General features: G+C 35.1%; 1 protein-coding gene and 1 pseudogene across 2 annotated transcripts; both read right to left on the reverse strand.

Annotated features, from left to right (window-relative positions):
• Positions 1-11,817: 11,817 nt before the first annotated feature.
• Positions 11,818-13,930, reverse strand: LOC107458606 (D-3-phosphoglycerate dehydrogenase 2, chloroplastic-like; annotated as a pseudogene).
• Positions 13,931-14,220: 290 nt separating this feature from the next.
• Positions 14,221-17,900, reverse strand: LOC107458640 (putative pentatricopeptide repeat-containing protein At3g15130). Of its 2 annotated transcripts, none has more exons than XM_016076854.3 (2): positions 17,437-17,900; positions 14,221-16,153 (listed from the first exon to the last, which is right to left on the reverse strand). In XM_016076854.3, the coding sequence occupies exon 2, from the start codon at positions 15,990-15,992 to the stop codon at positions 14,289-14,291; it is 1,704 nt and encodes a 567-aa protein (XP_015932340.1). In that variant the 5' UTR covers positions 15,993-16,153; positions 17,437-17,900; the 3' UTR covers positions 14,221-14,288. The 2 variants fall into 2 exon arrangements, with proteins under 2 accessions (XP_015932340.1, XP_020983450.1); XM_021127791.2 differs by having other exon boundaries at positions 14,221-16,156.
• Between the last annotated feature and the right edge of the window lie 687 nt (positions 17,901-18,587).

Here is an 18,587-nt window from a genome sequence, read left to right on the forward strand (position 1 = left end):
CACTAGTTCAACCGGTGGGTTACTGGTTGAACCGGTTAATCCGGTCCTATGTAAATAAAAAACAAAATATAGTAAAAAATTTAGAATTAAAAATTTAAAATATATATTTTTACTAATATTTTAAAAATATCTAGCTATTCTAAACAATATGGAACAGAAACAATAAGTATTTTGTTAATTTTACTCTATCATAAATATTTTTATTTTGTTTTTATATTAAAATATTATTTACTGAAAGATATTAATATGTATTTTAATTTGCATATATGTTAGTATGGATGTAACTATTGGTACTAAAATTTATGTCTCTGTCTTCAAAATTTCATTATTTCAGTACCTCCAAAAAGTAGGGACACATGGGACTAAAATTTTTAGAGATGGAGACGAAAACTTTAATAACAGTTTATACTTAAAATACAATCATTTCAATTAATTCATTCTAATTTTACTCTTTGTGTAAATTAAATTAGAATTTCATTCTTATTTCAATTTCTGTCTCCCATTTTGTACCAAATAAAATATTGAGATTTATTTCAATCTCTATCTCTTAGTTTCTGTCTCTCAATCTCAGTCTTTCCGTCTCTATCTCTCTACTAAACGCTATCCAGGTGAACTTCATTCAACCCACCAAATTCGCACAGAAAAATTGGTTATAAACTTTTAAAGTGGAATCATACAATAATAGACATATAAAACTACCATATTCATACAATAAAAGCCTAAGAGATTCATCAAATAACTATATAATAATAAACTAAACGTTTAAAATCTAACATAATCATACAAAAATATCCTTAGTTATATTTTTAATATAAAATTTATTAGTCTCTTTAGATATTATGTATCTATACATATATAATATAATATTATTAGTTTAAAGGATCATATCTATTCATCTCTTTTGTTGAAATATTTAAAGATCATGTTTAACTGTTGAAATTTTCCTACAAAAAATCAATGCATTCGTATTACGCTTTAAATTAAAAAATTTTAAATAAACGTACTCTAGTCACTTTAAAGTTTTTTAAATAAACGTATTCATATTATTTTAAATAATTTTAAAACTAATACAAATATATTTATTTAAAATTTTTAAATTAAATAAACAATACTCATTATTTTGAATAAACGTTATCGTATTATTTTTATTTAAGGAACCTTAGGTACCAAATATAGCCATTAAGTATTTCAACAAAAGAGTTGAATGGATGCAATCCTTTAAAGTTTAAACTAATAATATTACACTATATATGTATAGATACAAAACTATACCTGAGCAATGCATGGGTTAGAAATATCTATCTATCAAATCACTTTATTAGATGTAAATTTTACAAAGATTATTTTTCCATATTCTTAAAAATATTTGTAACACATTGATACAAAAATAAAAAATGTTAAAGGTCATCCGACTTTATTATTTTTTATCATCATTTTAGCCATCAATTCAATTTATTTAATCTAGTAATTTAATAGATCAATTCTATCATTTTTCTTAAAAATATTTGTAATACATTGACACAAAAATAAAAAATATTAAAAGATTATTAGAATTTATTATTTTTTATCATCAGCTATCAACTCAATTTGTTTAATCTAATAATTCAATAGATCAATTTTATCATTTTCAGCAAAATACACAGTAAATATGGAAGTTAGCATTACTAACAACCTCAACAGCATCTACGATAAACATTGATCCATATTTGTTTCTATAAAGACTAAAAATTTACAAACTTTGAATTGTTTGTACATTTTAGTATGTTGTTGAGTGATATAGTATATAATTTTTATATCAATTTTTAATGAGATTAAAAATTATAAATCAATTAATGAACTTAGTATATAATTTAAAAAATAATAATTAATTTATTGTGTGTATTTTTTATGTAAAAAATTCTTTTCATTGTTTATTTATTTATTATAATATTAAATTGAAAAAAAAATAAGATACAAAAATACCTCTCTCTAAAATTTGTTACTTGATAAATTCAATTTCTTGCTCTTTTAAGGTTTGAACCGGAAATTAATAAAGGTGTAAATGTTCTTTTTTATGTTTGGATGTTAACAATGCTTAAAAATGTATTTGTAAAGAAAAAACATAAATGAAAGAGAAAAAGATAATTCACCTAAAATAAAGACAAAACAATTTTTTATTTTATTTAAAAAAAAAACAACACAGCCTCACCATAATTTAGATAATTACAAATGTTGATATAGTAGAATTATCTAACATTATGAGCAAAAATATAAATGTCAAAAATTCTCATTGATAAATTAAAAAATGTTTGTCAACGAATTATAATTTAAATAGCATAATCTCTTCATTTTTACCTAAAAATTTTGAGTTCGAGTCTCACTCCTAATTTTAAAAAAAAATCTTTGTTAAAGAATTATTAAAGAACTACATCATAATAAAAAGAACTCAAAATTAATAAGTAATGTCTCCATGAATTTTGTCTCACTCCATGAATTATGAATTTTGAAATGCCATTTTAACATGGTAAAAATGGTGGTTTTAAATGTCGTTTTAACCAATAAAAATGTCATTATCAGGGTAAAAATGGCGGTTTAAAATGCCATTTTAATCCGATAAAAACGGCAGTTTTAAACGCTATTTTAACGAACCAAAAATGTCACTCTACCAAGGTAAAAATGGTGGTTCATAAACGCCGTTTTAACCAACAAAAAACGTCGTTTTATTCTGGAAATAACGGCGGTTTGAACCGCCATTTTAACCAACAAAAAAATGTTATTTTATCTGGAAATAACGCCTGTTTGAACCGCCGTTTTAACCCAACTCAAAAACCGCCGTTTTAACCAGGTAATTGTGGCAATTTTTCGAAAACCGCCGTAATAACCCAATGGCACTTCAAATTATGGCGGTTTTTCTTGAGTGCCATTCAAGGTAATAATGGCGATTCAAATTGCCGTAATAACTCTAAAAAACTGCCGTAATTACCAAGTTTTTTTTGTAGTGGTTCTCTTCCAAATACTTGCTTATAGCTCAAGAAAGTGCATGAAACCTAATGAAAACAAATGAAAATGGCTTGTGAAAGTAGCCTAAGATACCTTGGCATCAAACACTCACCAAGTGGACCCAGAAGTGGATTTTAGCACTAAAAAGTCTGTTTTACCCTTCTTATGTAATCCTTAGTCATTAATTTATTAGTATTTAAGGGATATTTTACATAATCTTTAGAGACCTTTAAGCCATATTTTCGTGTATCATTGTGTTTTCTATCAGTATGAGTTTCTAAACTTCCTAGGTTGATGGAAGGAGCCCTGCTGAGTTTTCTGGATTAATAAAAGTTTACTGTTTCTCTTCAGTCTGTGTTTAATTCAATTCGAAGATGTATCTTCGTTCTTCAACTTGATGAAATGGATGACCCGTGACAATCATCTTCGTTCTTCATACTAAGACCGCGTGCCTGATAACCACCCGTGTTCTTCTTGGGTTCGTGTGACTACGTGACTGGAAAGCATCAAACCGCCAGCTTGATTATACATCTCTTTAACGGCTAATCCACGACTTCATTGGGGACTTCTCGAGACACCAGTTCAGCCGAGGTATGGGGAGATTAGGGTCTCTGTGGTAGAGGCTAGAACCCAAAGGCGCAACATTCTCTGATCCAGAAGATTTGACCTTGTCTGTGGCGTTTTGAGTAGATCATTAAGTAGAATGGACTGCAGGAAATTCATCCTCAATCAGAATGGATCCGCACTAATCCTGGGGTTCAGATCTGGAGGAGATTGGCGACCGCGACTGCATGGCGTTAATCACATACAGCCTGCCATAGATGAAATCATTCACAATTGAAGAAGACAGTAAGACTAGAGTTAATCCAGAAGGACAAAGCATCTCCAAGCCTTAACCATCTTCTTATCACTGGTTACATTCGAATTCACAAAGTAATTTATACACTTTTATGCATTCAAATCCAATAACTCTTCTATCCGCCTAATTAAGATCTGCAAGATAACCATAGCTTGCTTCAAACCACAATCCTCATGGAATCGACCCTAACTAAGATCTCCAACGCTAGTGCACAGGGTAGGGAATCTGAATTTTCTAACCACTCAAGACCAGTGGGTCCCACAGCATCTATACCTACCCCACTTCTTCCTTCTTTTTTTCACATTTACCCATACACACTTCCCTATAAACCCTAGCCCAATCACATCCACATCACTTCCCCAAATGCATCATAACTCCCACCAACCCCCACCCACTTCAAAATCAAATTTTCCTCCTATTTCCCCACCCATGACCGAACCCAAACCCTTCCCCACTCCTATAAACACCTCTCATTTTAACCCATCACACACAGACAATTCATACACTCATAAGCCCCATCGGCCGAGCCCTATCTCTCCCTCTATCTCCTTCTATTTCCTTCTTCTTCTACTCCATTCTTCTCTTTGTCTCGTAGCCGAGCAAAGCTTTTAAATTTTGTGTGGGAAAAACGTTGCTTTTTTGCTTTCCATTACCCCTTATGGCACCCAAGGTTGGAGAATCCTCTAGAAAGAGGAAAGAAAAAGCAGTAGCCACCACCTCTGAATCTTGGGAGATGAAGAGATTCATCACCAAAGCCCACCAAGACCACTTCTATGAAGTAGTGTCAGAGAATAAGGTGAAGTTCTAACCAATCCCATCCAAGAGGTTGGGATCTTAATGGTGTAAGAGTTCTATGGTAATGCATGGGTCACGAAAAACCATGACATTAGTGTGAACCCAAATCCCAAGAATTAGAGTACCATGGTCCAAGGTAGAAACTCAGATTTTTTCCCGGAAAGTGTGAGGTTGGCGTTCAACTTGTCTTTGATGCAAGGAGACCCACATCCTTACACTAGGAGAGTCAACTTTGATCAGAGACTGGATCAAGTGCTCTCAAACATCTGCGTGGAAGGAGCACAATGGAAGAGGGATACCCAAGGCAAGCCCGTTCAACTAAGAAGGCTTGACTTCAAGCCCGTGGCTAGAGGATGGTTGGAATTCATCCAACGCTCTATCATCCTCACTAGCAATTGGTCAAAAGTGACCCTTGAAAGAGCCATCATGATCCATTGCATCATGATTGGAAGTGAGGTGGAAGTACATGAGGTGATCCCTCAAGAACTGTACAAGATAGCTGAGAAGCCTTCCACCAAAGCAAGGTTGGTATTCCCACACCTCATCTGTCATCTATGTAATTCAGTTGGAATTATTATAGAAGGAGATATTTCCATTGAAGAGAACAAGCCCATTACTAAGAAGAGGATGGAGCAAACTAGAGAGCATGCACATGAGCTTGTGCAGCCGCCTCAGCATGAGATCCCTGAGATGCCTCAATGGATGTATTTTCCTCCTCAAAGTTATTGATCAATGGCATACTTCTATGGGAAAATTAAGCTCTAACATGAATCAGCTGAGGATGGAGCATCAAAAGCATTCCACCATCCTCAATGAAATTAGAGAAGAGATTTAAGGGCTATGAGGAAAGAACAACAAAGATAAAGGAGTGACATTGAAGAGATCAACCACTACATTGGATCCTCAAGAAGGAGTACTAGCCGACACCATTAAAGGTGGATTCGTTCTCTTAATCTCCTTTTCTTATGTAATTTTTTCTGTTTTCTATTATGTTGTATTGTCTGTTCTCTTGTTCTTATTGCATGATCATTTCTATCTATGTCTTAAACCTATAAAATGTTTATGTCTCTCAACTTGCTTAAAAGAAAATTTTATTTGAAAAGAATTGAGAGGTACATGAATTTCAAGTTTAAAATAAGAATAGTTCAATTATTTTGATGTGGTGGCATTGCTTTTGTTTTCTGAATGTATGAATAAACAATCCATATTTGAAGTTGAAATTAAGAATGTTAGCTCTTGAAAGAATGATAAAAAAGAAAAAGTATTATTGGTAATTTGAAAAATCCAAAAATTGATTCCTGAAGCAAGAAAAAGCAGCAAAATGAAAAAGAAAAAGCATGTTGCAAAAAGAAAAAAAAATTATATATGCATGCGAAAAAATAAAAAAATAAAAAATAGAAAAATCCAATAGTTCTTTAAACCAAAAGGCAAGAGCAAAAAGCCAGTAACCCTTTAAACCAAAAGGCAAGGGTAAAAGGATCAAAGGCTTTGAGTATCAATGGTGAAGAGGGCCTATAAGGAATAAAATCTTAGCCTAAGCGGATCAACCAAGCTGTCCCTAAAATGCTTGTGGTGTGAATGTGTCAAGTGAAAAGCTTGAAACTAAGCAGTTAAAGTCGTGGTCCAAAACAAAAAGAGTATGCTTAAGAACTTTGGACACCTTTATCTGGGGATTCTAGCAAAGATGAATCACAATCCGAAAGGGTTCTCCCAGTTAAAGTGTCTATAGTATTTATGTATCCGGTGGTAATACTGGAAAACAAAGTGCTTAGGGTCATGGCCAAGACTCTAAAAGCTGTGTTCAAGAATAAAAAAGAACTAAACTAGGAGAGTCAATAATATCATCTGGATTCTAAGTTCCTAAAGAGACCAACATTTCTGAGTTTCAATGGATAGTGACATGCCAAAACTATTCAGAAGCAAAAGGCTACTAAGTCCTGCTCATCTAATTGAAACTGAGCTTCACTGGAAACTTTGAAATTTATTGTATCTTACTTTTCTTTTTATCCTACTGTATTTTTAGATGCTTCGGGACAAGCAATAGTTTAAGTTTGATGTTGTGATCAGCGGATATTTTATACGCTTTTTGGCATCGTTTTTATATAGGTTTTAGCATGTTTTGTTTAATTTTTATTAAGTTTTCATAGGTTTTAGTGTTAAATTCACATTTTTGGATTCTACTTTAAGTTTGTGTGTTTTAATGCAATTTTAGGTATTTTTTGGCTAAAATTGAGGAGTTGGAGCAAAAGTCTGATTCAGAGACATAGAAAGCACTACAAATGCTGTCCAGATCTGACCTCCTTGCACTCGAAAGAGCTTTTCTATACCTACAGAAGTCCAAATGAAAAGCTCTTAATGGATATAAAAAGCTGACTTCCAGGGCTTTCCAGAAATGTATAATAGTCTATACTTTACTTCAGAATTGAAGGCCCAAAACTGGTGTGCAACGCCAGCCTCCTGCCCCAGTCCAAGCGTCCAGCGCCCAAAGGAGAAGACCAGCGTCCAACGCCAGCCTCCTGTCCCTTTCCAGGCGTCCAGTGCCCAAAGAGAAGAGACCAGCGTCCAAACTCCCAAAGAGGACCCCCTAGCCAGCATTCAACGCCCTAGAGATCTCAAAGCACATGGATCTCATCAAAGCTCAGCACAAACAGTTACCAAGTGTGCCTCAGAAATGGATTTTAGCACTAAAAAGATTGTTTTACCCTTGTTATGTAATCCTTTGTCATTAATTTAGTATTTAAGGGATATTTTACATAATCTTTAGATACCTTTAAGCCGTATTTTCGTGTATCATTGTGTTTTCTATCAGTATGAGTTTCTAAACCTCCTAGGTTGAGGGGAGGAACCTTGTTGAGTTTTATGGATTAATAAAAGTGTTACTGTTTCTCTTCAATCTGTGTTTGATTCAATTCTAATATGTATCTTCGTTCTTCAACTTGATAAATGGGATGACCGGTGATAATCATCTTCGTTCTTCATACTAAGACCGCATGCCTGACAACCACCCGTGTTCTTCTTGGATTCGTGTGAATACGTGACTGGAAAGCATCGAACCGCCAGCTTGATTATACATCTCTTAGATGGATAATCCACGACTTCATTGGGGACTTCTCGAGACATCAGTTCAGCCGAGGTATGGGGAGATTAGGGTCTCTGTGGTAAAGGCTAGAACCCAAAGGCGCAGCATTCTCTGATCCGGAAGATTCGACTTGTTTGTGACATTTTGAGTAGGATTATTAAGGAGAATGGACTGCAGGAGCTTCACCCTCAATCAGAATGGATCCGCACTAAACTTGGGGTTCAGATTTGGAGGAGATTGGCGACCGTGACCATACAGCGTTAATCACATATAGCCTGCCACAGAAGAAATCATTCACAATTGAAGAAGACAGTAAGACCAGAGTTAATCTAGAAGGACAAAGCATCTCCAAGCCTTAACCATCTTCTTATCACTGGTTACATTCGAATTCACAAAGTATTTTATACACTTTTATGCATTCAAATCCAATAACTCTTCTATCCGCCTGACTAAGATCTGCAAGATAACCATAGCATGCTTCAAACCACAATCCTCGTAGGATCAACCCTGACTCGCTCAGGTATTACTTGGATGACTCAGTTGGTGCACGAATCGCCACGCTTTGTACAACTGAACCAGCAAGTGCACTGGGTTGTCCAAGTAATACCTGAGTGAGTTAGGGTCAATCCCACGAGGATTGTGGTTTGAAGCAAGCTATGATTATCTTTCAGGTCTTAGTCAGGTAGATAAAAGAGTTGTTGGATTGAGTTTTAATTGCATTAAAAGGAATAAAGAAAAGTGTATAATTAGAATTCGGAAGTCGTGTACACTATGATAAGAAGGTGGTTAAGACTTAGGGATGCTTTGTCCTTTTGAATTAACTCTGGTATTACTGTCTTCTTCAATTGTGAATGATTTCTTCTATGACAGGCTGTATGTGATTGACGCTGGTTTGAGCAACCGCCAATACTCTTCCAGATCTGAACCCTAGTGTTAGTGCGGATCCATTCTAATTGAGGGTGAAGCTCCTGCAGTTCATTCTCCTTTGCGATCCTACTCAAAATGCCACAGACAAGGTCGGATCTTCTGAATCAGAGAATGTTTCACCTTTGATTCTAGCCTCTACCACAGAGACCTTAATCTCCCCTGAAATCGGCTGAACTGGTGTCTCGAGAATTTCCCAACAAAGTCGTGGATTAGCCATCTAAGAGATGTATAATCAAGATGGTGCTTCATCATCGTCCAATGAAAGACGCACTCTGAACCCATGTAGAATGTGATAACCTTATGCCAGTTCAACGCATTCATATTGATGAAGAACGAAGATATATCTTAGAATAGAGAATCGAACACAGATTAAAGAGAAACAGTAATACTTTTATTAATCCATAAAACTCAGCAGGGCTCTTCCCCTCAACCTAGGAGGTTTAGAAACTCATACTGATAGAAAATACAATGCTAAACAAAAATATGGCGTAAAAGTGGCCGAAGATCCTTAACAAAGAGTGATATTCTACTTTAAATACTAAACTAATGACTAGTAAGGGTAAAACAGTTTTCTTAGTGCTAAAATCTACTTCTGGGGCCCACTTGGTGGGTGTTTGGACTGAGCTTTGATGAGATCCACGTGCTATGAGGCCTCTAGGGCATTGAATGCTGGTTAGGGGGTCCTCTTTGGGCGTTTGGACGCTGGTCTCTTCTCTTTGGACATTGAACGCCTGGAAGGGGACAGGAGGCTGGCGTTGGACGCCAGTTTTAGGCCTTCTAATCTAAAGTAAAGTATGGAATATTATACATTGATGGAAAGCTATGGAAGTCAGCTTTCCATAGCTGTTGAGAACGCTCTATTTGGACTTCTTTAACTCCAGAAAAGCTCTTTCGAGTGCAAGGAGATCAGATCCGGACAGTATTTGAAGTACTTTCTCTGTCTCTGAATCAGACTTTTACTCCAACTCCTCAATTTCAACCAGAAAATAAATGAAATTGCATAAAAACACATAAAATCAAAGTAGAATATGAATTTAACACCAAAATCTATGAAAATATAATAAAAACTAAACAAAACATGTTAAAAATTATGTGAAAATGATGCCAAAAAACGTATAAAATATCTGCTCATCACCAGTGCACTTTTTAGTACAGTTATACGAAGTGTGAAAATTCGTGTACCAACTTCTTCCTGAAATCTCTCACCCATTCAAGAAAACAAAAAGAGAAAGTTGGACAATTAATTGAAAAATAAAGAAACCAAATTTATAACATTGGCTATAATCAAGTAACTGCTATTTTTGGTAAGAGTAGTTATTTGCATGAATATTAGAATTGAACAATATAGTCAAGAGATGATTATTTTAAAAATGTATATCACCCACTTTCATTGATTCACCTACCCTCATTAACTTATCTACTCTCTTTTACTAAAGCTTATTTATACTTTCTTAATTTGTGAAGGGGAAAAAGATCTAAATCAAGTAATATTTGTACAAAAAGATAAAATAAATGTGATAATTTATATACCTCTTCCAAATTCTTAAATTACATGTCTCTAAATAAAAATAGTATTCAATTATTTTTTCTAATACTTAGAACTTGTCACGATTTTAACTTAATATCCCAAACACAAAAGAGAAATTTTTTATTTAAAGAGCCACATTATTTAAAATATTTTAATTTAGCTTCATTACTCATATAATAGTATTATTCTAAAGAACACTTAATATTAGGACCTAAACACATTTTTTATAAGAGAAATAAGTTGAGAATAAAATGTAATCAATATCCCATTTTCTAAGAAGAAAAACCCACATATTAAATAGGTTAAACCTATAAGTAAAAAATATCATCTCAAAGAAATCCAAACAAACTTGATTATTCTCAAACTTCATTTTTGTCTAATCAACACCATGTAATTCATAGTCCTGAAACACGAGAAATAAATTGCAATAAAATTATCGCACAATAATATAATGATAGACAACTAACAGGAGCAAACAATAAACTAATTAAGATCATTTATAACTAAATTGCTTCATGAAATTGTACTTCATAGCTTTCAGGGTTTAGCTTTTAGTTAACTAATTTTATTGTTTTCTTTATTCATCCAAATTTAAAATAATTGGATACATTCTCTAAACCAAAGAAAATATTTAAAAGACATAATTGAGTATAATAATCACATTTAATAACCCACGACAATTATACAAGTAGGATATATATGAAGAGATTAATAAATTTTATTTAAAAATATAATTAGAGATATTTTTGTATGATTATGATAGATTTTAATATTGTTAGTTTGAGTTAAATTTCAAAGTAATGTTTGAAACTTACCCTCAAGATTTAAATTGATTTTTGAAATTAATAATTACTCAAATTCGTCTCTAAAATTGTTATATAAAACTTACAATAATTTCTAAAATAATTTTTATCCATCTTTATCATTGGAGAAGACTAAAACAACGTTGTTTTATATTTATTAAAAGAAAAAATAAACAAAAGTACACTCAAATTTTCACACAAAGTATAGATGTACTTCTCAATTTTTTAATGAGTCATTTACACACATAAATATAAAATTCCATTGTCAATTCTACCCTTTTGTGGCCTGAGTAAATTTTCCGGCGGTGGTGGAGACCAGGTGTCACAGTATTGTATGATGTGGCTAATTTGAGGTGACATAGTGAAAAATAGGAATATTCATTATGAAATTTGTTGAAATAAACATAAGAAAAGAGAATAATGAAATCATTGTTCATCCTCTTCCTTCTCTAATTTCTGAACCATATGAACCCTAACACAATGGTTTTTCTAATTGCTTATGCCGTGGTGGATTCAGAGATAACTGGAAATGGTTTTTGGAGCATTTACACAATAATTTGGGCAACTACAAGATTCATGGTTGGAACTTCATTAGTGACCAACAAAAGGTATGCAGTTAGTTGTTGTTAACATGGTTGGAACTTCAATTGTATTAACGACTGACATATTAATTGAACAAAGTCTGATTCCGGCTATGCTACAAGTTATGCCTGAAGTTCATTATGGCTTCTGTGCTATGTATATTTGGAATAATTTCACAAAAGAGATAGAAAGACAAACAACTCAAAGGGGCAGTGTGGGAGTGTTGTCGAGCCGTGGAAGAATGATCTAAAGCAGTGGAAGAAAATCAGCTACTGAAACCATGGCTGCAACTCAAAATTAGTTGCTTTGGACAAAGAAGGTTTTTGGTTTTGGTATTCTCGTTTGGACCTGCAGATTTCTTATTAGAGTTTAAAAAATTGTTGTTATCATTTCCTGTGTGGCTGTGTTAGAGTTCATATGGTTCGAAAAAATTAGAGAAGGAAGAGGATGAACCGTAATTTCATTATTCCCTTTTCTTATATTTATTTCAACAAATTTTATAATAAATATTTCTATTTTTCACCGTGTCAGTTTGAATTGGCCACATTATACAATACCGTGTCACCTGACCTCCACCACTGCCGAAAAATTTACTCAAGTCATAGAAGAGTAGAATTGACAACAGAATTTTATATTCATGTGTGAAAATAAATCGTTAAAAAATTGAAGAATACATCTATCCACCGTGTGAAAATAGACTGTACTTTTGACTATTTTTACGTAAAAAAAAAAAAACCCGAGCCTCCTTTTCCCAGGTCCGAGCCGTTTTCCCTTCCCCTTTCCCTTCCCTTCCCCTGCCCCTCGATCTTCACAGCGCTCGCGAATTTGGAGTCGACATTAATGGAATCCAGGGGCAGCTCCGGCGATGAGTCAACCGCTATCCTCTCCTTGCTAAAGCGGAGCCCCTTCTCCTTGGCGGTGAAGTCCGCATTCACAATGTTGACAATTGAATTTGATATTGTGCCAGCTCTAAGTCTCTAACACCACCTCAGGACTCAGGAGCAACCATGGGAGCATTCACTGCAGTTGCTAACAGCTCCCCCCTCAGTGGTCCAACAACAGCCTCTGCTATCTCGATTGCTACACCCTCCTGTGCCTCTTTTGTGCTGGCTCCCAGATGAGGCGTCACCATTAGGTTCTCGTGTTTCACTAGCTTGCTATCTTTGGTGGGGGATCCTCCGCGAAGACGTCGAGTGCGGCCTGGGCAACTGTTCTGGGCTTCTGGCATCAAGGGCTTTGACCAAGGCATCTTCATCGATTACACCACCTCTAGCAACATTGATGATGCGGACTCCTTTCATCTTTGCAAAAGTGGCGTCGTTGAAGATCTTCTTAGTAGTTGCGGTAAGCGACATGTGCAGAGAGATGAAGTCTGCGGCGGCGATGGCCATATCAAATGACACCAATTCCACCCCAACAGCACGGGCCCTATTTGCCGGGGCATAAGGATCATATGCAATCACATTCATTCCCAACCCTTTCGCTCGCCTCGCCACCTCAAACCCAACTTTTCCAAACCCCATCACTGCTAACGTCTTCCCAACCATCAATACTCCCACATACTCGTTTCTTTGCCATTTCCCTGCACATGCACCACATAAACATACCTATGCATATTTGCATGATTATGAACAACAATAGAAGGTAAAGCAACAGAATGGATAGAAGGATACCGGCTTTGATGGAGGCGTCGGCCTGGGCAACGTTCCTCGCCATGGCAGCAAGGAGAGCAATGCCATGCTCAGTAGCCACAATGATGTTGGCGGTGGGGGCGTTGACTACAAGGCAGCCGTACTCGGTTGCAGCTTGAAGATCGACATTGTCAATGCCGACACCTGCTCTGCCGACAACCTTTAGCCTTCCTTGGGAAAGCTCCGAAGACCTGCCTTGTCACCTTGGGAAAGGGAAGTGTGTTTTTTTTTTCTTTTTTAATAAATATAAAACGATGTTGTTTTAGTCTTCTCCAACGAAAATGATGGACGAAAATTATTTTAGGAACTATTATGAATTTTGGAGAGCAATTTTAAGAATGAATTTGAGTAATTATTAATTTCAAAAATTATTTTAAGGCTCAAATATAAGTTTAAGGACTACTTTAAAATTTAATTTTATTGGTTTATTATCATCTGGTTATTTGAATGACTCTGTTAGGTTATTATGCCTATTATTGTATGATTATATTAGACTTTGAATGCTTATAAGCAAATTTTCTGTTAGTTTATTATCATATGGTTATTTGGATGACTCTATTAGGTTATTATGCCTATTATTGTATATTATATTAGACTTTGAATGCTTATAACCAATTTTTCTGTGTGAATGTGGTGGATTGCATAAAGTTTGCCTAAAGCTAATACGAACACTATAACTAATTTCATGCAATTAGCCTAAAGTTTGGGTGAAATTCATTAAATTTGTTGAAATTTACCTAAGACTTTGGCAAATTTCAACTAAAAAAAAAAATCCAAAAATACAAAAAGAATCCTTTGATTTTTGAATATTAGCAATCTGTTCCGAGTTTCAGGTGTAACATTTCATTTATTCGCCGAAAAAGCAAGTATTTCTTAACGAGGTTATTTGGAGGTGAGGGATCAAAGTTGAAGCGATGTTACCATAGTAGAACTGGATATAATAAATTCGTAAGAGTACAAAATGATCGGTCAAAAACTATTTAAATAACCAAAATTTTTGTATAAAATTGAAAACAAGAAAACGAAATTAGAAATTTAAAAGATCTCAACAAATGTCCTTAATTTTGTCAAGTTCAATCCAACTAGATCCAGGTACTTTCTTTACACCTTTTTGCTCCATTAGTTGTCTCAAAGTCATTACACCATCCCAATTTCTTAACTCTGCAAACATGTTAGACAACAATAAATAGGTTGATGGATACTTGTATTCTTTCAACATGGCATGCTCTGCTGCAAGTTTTCCAGTTTCTAAATCCCCATGAATTTGACATGCACTAAGGAGTGTTTGCCAAACTAGCACACCTGGTTCAAATGGCATTCTTTGGATCAACTCTTTAGCTTCTTTAGTGAGTCCAGCTCTTCCTAAGATATTCACCATACAAGCATAATGGTCTTCTCCAGGGAGGATTCCATGGTCTTTGGTCATTGAGAACAAGTACTTCCACCCTTCATCAACAAACCCACCTTGACAACAAGCATAGAGAACACAAATGAAGGTGATATAGTTTGGCTCTATATTCTGTGTCTTCTTCATTTCTTCAAAAACTTGAAGTGCTTCTCTAGCTTGGCCATTCTGTGCACATGCCATTATCATTGTTGTCCATGAGATCACAGAACGAGAATTCATCGACTGGAAAGTATCCCATGAACTATCCATGCATCCGCTTTTTGCATACATATCAAGAAGTGCATTATCCACGCAGACATCAATGTCGATTCCAAGTTTAATCCTCAAGCCATGGATTTGTTTCCCTCCCTTCAGTGAAGCCAAACTTGCACAAGCATTGAGGGCAGTTGCCAAGGTGAATTCATTTGGCATTACACCCACTCTCATCATCTGTGTAATAACTGAAAGTGCCTTTCTTGGTTCGCCACACTGTAAACATCCGATCGCAATCTGGGACCAAGAGCAAACATCTTTCTTCGGCATCTCATCCAGAAGTCTAAAACCTTCCACCAACTTTTCACATTTTATATACATATCAGCTAAAGAGTTCCCAACACAAATGTCATCACCATAACCACTTTTCACAAGTAGGCCATGAACTTGCACTCCCATTTCAAGATGAGCTAGAGAAGCCAATCCGGCAAGGATGCAAGAAAATGTGAAGTTATCAGGCTTTATATTGTTATGGTTCATACGACACCAAAATCTAGGAATCTCCTCCCAAGAATATTGCAAGTAACCTGTCATCAATGTATTCCATGACACGATATCCTTGTCTGTCCTTGCATCAAAAGCTTGCAATGCTTCTGCCAATTTACCATGCCTCACCAAGGCTGCCAAAAAGGCATTCAACAAGAAGACATTAGACTCAAGTCCTGACCGAACGATCAACGAGTGAATCTGGTAAGCACAGGTTATATTCTCGGTTAACGAGCATGCCTGCAGGGTGCTAACAAACGTGAACTCATTTGGCTTTGTGAGTCCCTCATGGTGCATACGGCTGAACAAAGAAAGAGCTTCCGAAGCATAGCTGTCTCGGACTAAACCTGCGATAACAGCAGACCAGGAAACCACATTCCTGTGAGGCATTTCGTCAAACACTCTGCGTCCAGAAGGAAGGTCTCCAATTTTAACATACATGTTAAGCAAATGGTTTTGAAGAAAAAGTGTTATAGGAAGACATCCTTTGATGAACCTGGCGTGAATTGCTCTTCCACCGTGCAAGTTCCAATCTTTCGCATATCCACGCAACAGATTTGAGTAGGTATTCTCCCCTGTGTCCATGGTGTGGCAGTTTCTCATTACAAAACATGCCCAAAACTGAAGTGGCAAAGAACATGTTTGTGTTTTTTTAACAGCTAGTGCAAATGCAAATGGGCATCAGGAGGAGCAGTCTCACAAGCCCGCAGAAGAAACAGTGGAAAGAGTTGATTTAGAGAGTGCTGTTACAGAGGATGGTGAACCTGCTGAGCCAAAGAATGATTCAGAGACTAAGGGTGTTCATGGTGTGGTTTGGTTCTGTTTTTTAAGAAAAAAAGTCATCCAATCCAACTTTATATGAATTCTTCAATTGGTTTGGTTCAGTTTCTCGGTTTTTCAATTAATTCGAAAAAGTAACTTGTCCTACTTATATCCGGTATCCTAATAACTTGTCCTATGATATTTTCAACAAAAAAATATGCAACAAAAATAACACGTTTAATTTCACACAGTCATAACATAAAATCATTCAACACAATAACTAACAAAAGTCTTGATACCAGAAGTTCGACGACAAAAGAAATTACAATACAACAATTAAAGTCATGAAAGGTTCAACAATCAACACAACAAAAGATAAAAACTAGTTTCTCTTAATTTTTCCAACAAAAGGCAGCCAGCCACCTTTTGATCTTCTCCAGCAAAAGAGCAAAACATCTTTAAGCAAATAAACATCTTTAAGAAAAATTAGCACCAATTATTTAGAATTTATAATCAAATAATCAAAACTAACCAACAGATTAGTAGTGACCACTGACCACTGAATTTGCAAACAGAATCACAGAACAAAAGCAGAAATTTGAAAAATAGAACAAAAAACAGAATTTGAAACTTACAAAGAGCAAAAAAAATTTAAGTGATAAATATTTAGTTTGTTCGGTTCTCAATTTGTTAAGTTATTGATTTTTTTTTTCAGTTGTTCGATTTTGTTCGGTTTTAAAACATCGCTAGACTTTGTATAAGTCAGACAAAAAACTCATCCAAGTAGCTTTCATTAATAGAGCAAAGAAGGCTCAAAACATAATAGCACTTGGATGATATTGATACCCCAATAATTCTAGAAGCTTTTTCTTAATATAACAGAACTGGATTCGAACAAAACAACATAAGCGCAACAGAGACTCAAAGAAAACAATTGACTACATTTTGTCCTTATTGGCACATAAAATAACAAGATGGGAAATCACAATAACAATAAATTAGGACCAGTAACACCAACAAATTTTACTCAAAACAAAAAATTAGGACCATCAACAACATATTAGGAGCAGCAACACAAATCAACAAAAATTCAGATACAACTATCACTCTTTCAGTGCTCTAACCCAAAATCTGTTCTCAAACAACAAATTATACTAAAAAAATTTCAACAACAAAAAACAAAAAATTAGGAATTATTATCAAATAAAAAATTAGGACCAGCAACAACAAATTAGGGCCAGTGACAACAACAAATTTTACTCTAAAAATTGGTGAATATACTGACCTCCGAATAAAACATTGTTGAGTTGCAGGAGAGGGCTTGAACTTCTGCTATTGCCCAGCGAGGAGAGGACTGCTCGGTGACGGCCTACTGCGACGACGCGAACTGCTGCGACATCCCAAAAAGATGCGGTTGCTTGGTGACAGCGAGGGCTTCTTGGCGACAGAGAGGGCTGCTCGGTTTACCGCGACGGCTGGCGCTCTCTGCTACGGCTGCGCGGAGAAGAGCGCTGCGGTTGGGACTTGCGACGGCACGATGAGAGCGAAGACGAAGGCTCCCCTGCTCCTGCGTGAGAAGGATGGAGGAGAAGGAATGGTCGAATAGAGGATGGACTGCTCAGTGTTCACTCTCTCAGAGCATACGTCGAGGAGGAGGATGGGAATTCAGAACAAAAAAAATGACGGAGGGAGGCGCTGCGTGACTTGCTTAAGGTTAGGGCCAGAGTTTTGTTTCTACTTTCTGGGTTAAAAGGCAAAATAGCACAAGTCCTGTCGCTATATGGTAATCTTCGATTCGATTTGGTTCGATTAGATTTTATTTTTATCGAATAAATCGAAAACCGAACCAAATCGGCCATCAAAAAAGAAAAAACAATTTTGCAGTTTTTAATTTTGGTTGTTGTAAATTTTGGTTATTTTTTCAATAATTTTTTGTCTTTGTTCTTCTGTATGCCAAAATTTAGATTTACATATAACACTTTTATTTATTTTTTATCTCAAAAAAATACAATGAAACGACTTATGATTGACATATTAAAGGAATTATAAAGTATTATAAAAAATTTTCATTTTCATGGAATTATGAGAAAAATAGTTATGACTTTTTAATAATTTGTAAGTGATGTCGGTTAGTAAAAAATGTTTATTTATGCGAATTAAGTCTAGTCAAAGAAGATCGAGAGAAGAAGATAAAGTATATATTTTTTTTTTACCATTATATAGTTTATATAGATAAGAAAGAATGAAGTGATTTTTAAAGAAAAAAATATGTTTGGTGTTTTATTTTTTAAAAAAATAAGTTATTTTATCATTTGTGCGATTTAGAAAGGATGAGGATAAGGAAAAAGAAAAAAAAGTTAATTTTAGTTTATATAGTTTAGTATTATTCTTTGTTTCCTGAACAAGTTCTCATTTGTTCTTCTTCACTCTCACTGT

Source organism: Arachis duranensis, chromosome 7 (genome assembly GCF_000817695.3).
Source record: "Arachis duranensis cultivar V14167 chromosome 7, aradu.V14167.gnm2.J7QH, whole genome shotgun sequence".
Classification (NCBI taxonomy): Eukaryota; Viridiplantae; Streptophyta; class Magnoliopsida; order Fabales; family Fabaceae; genus Arachis; species Arachis duranensis.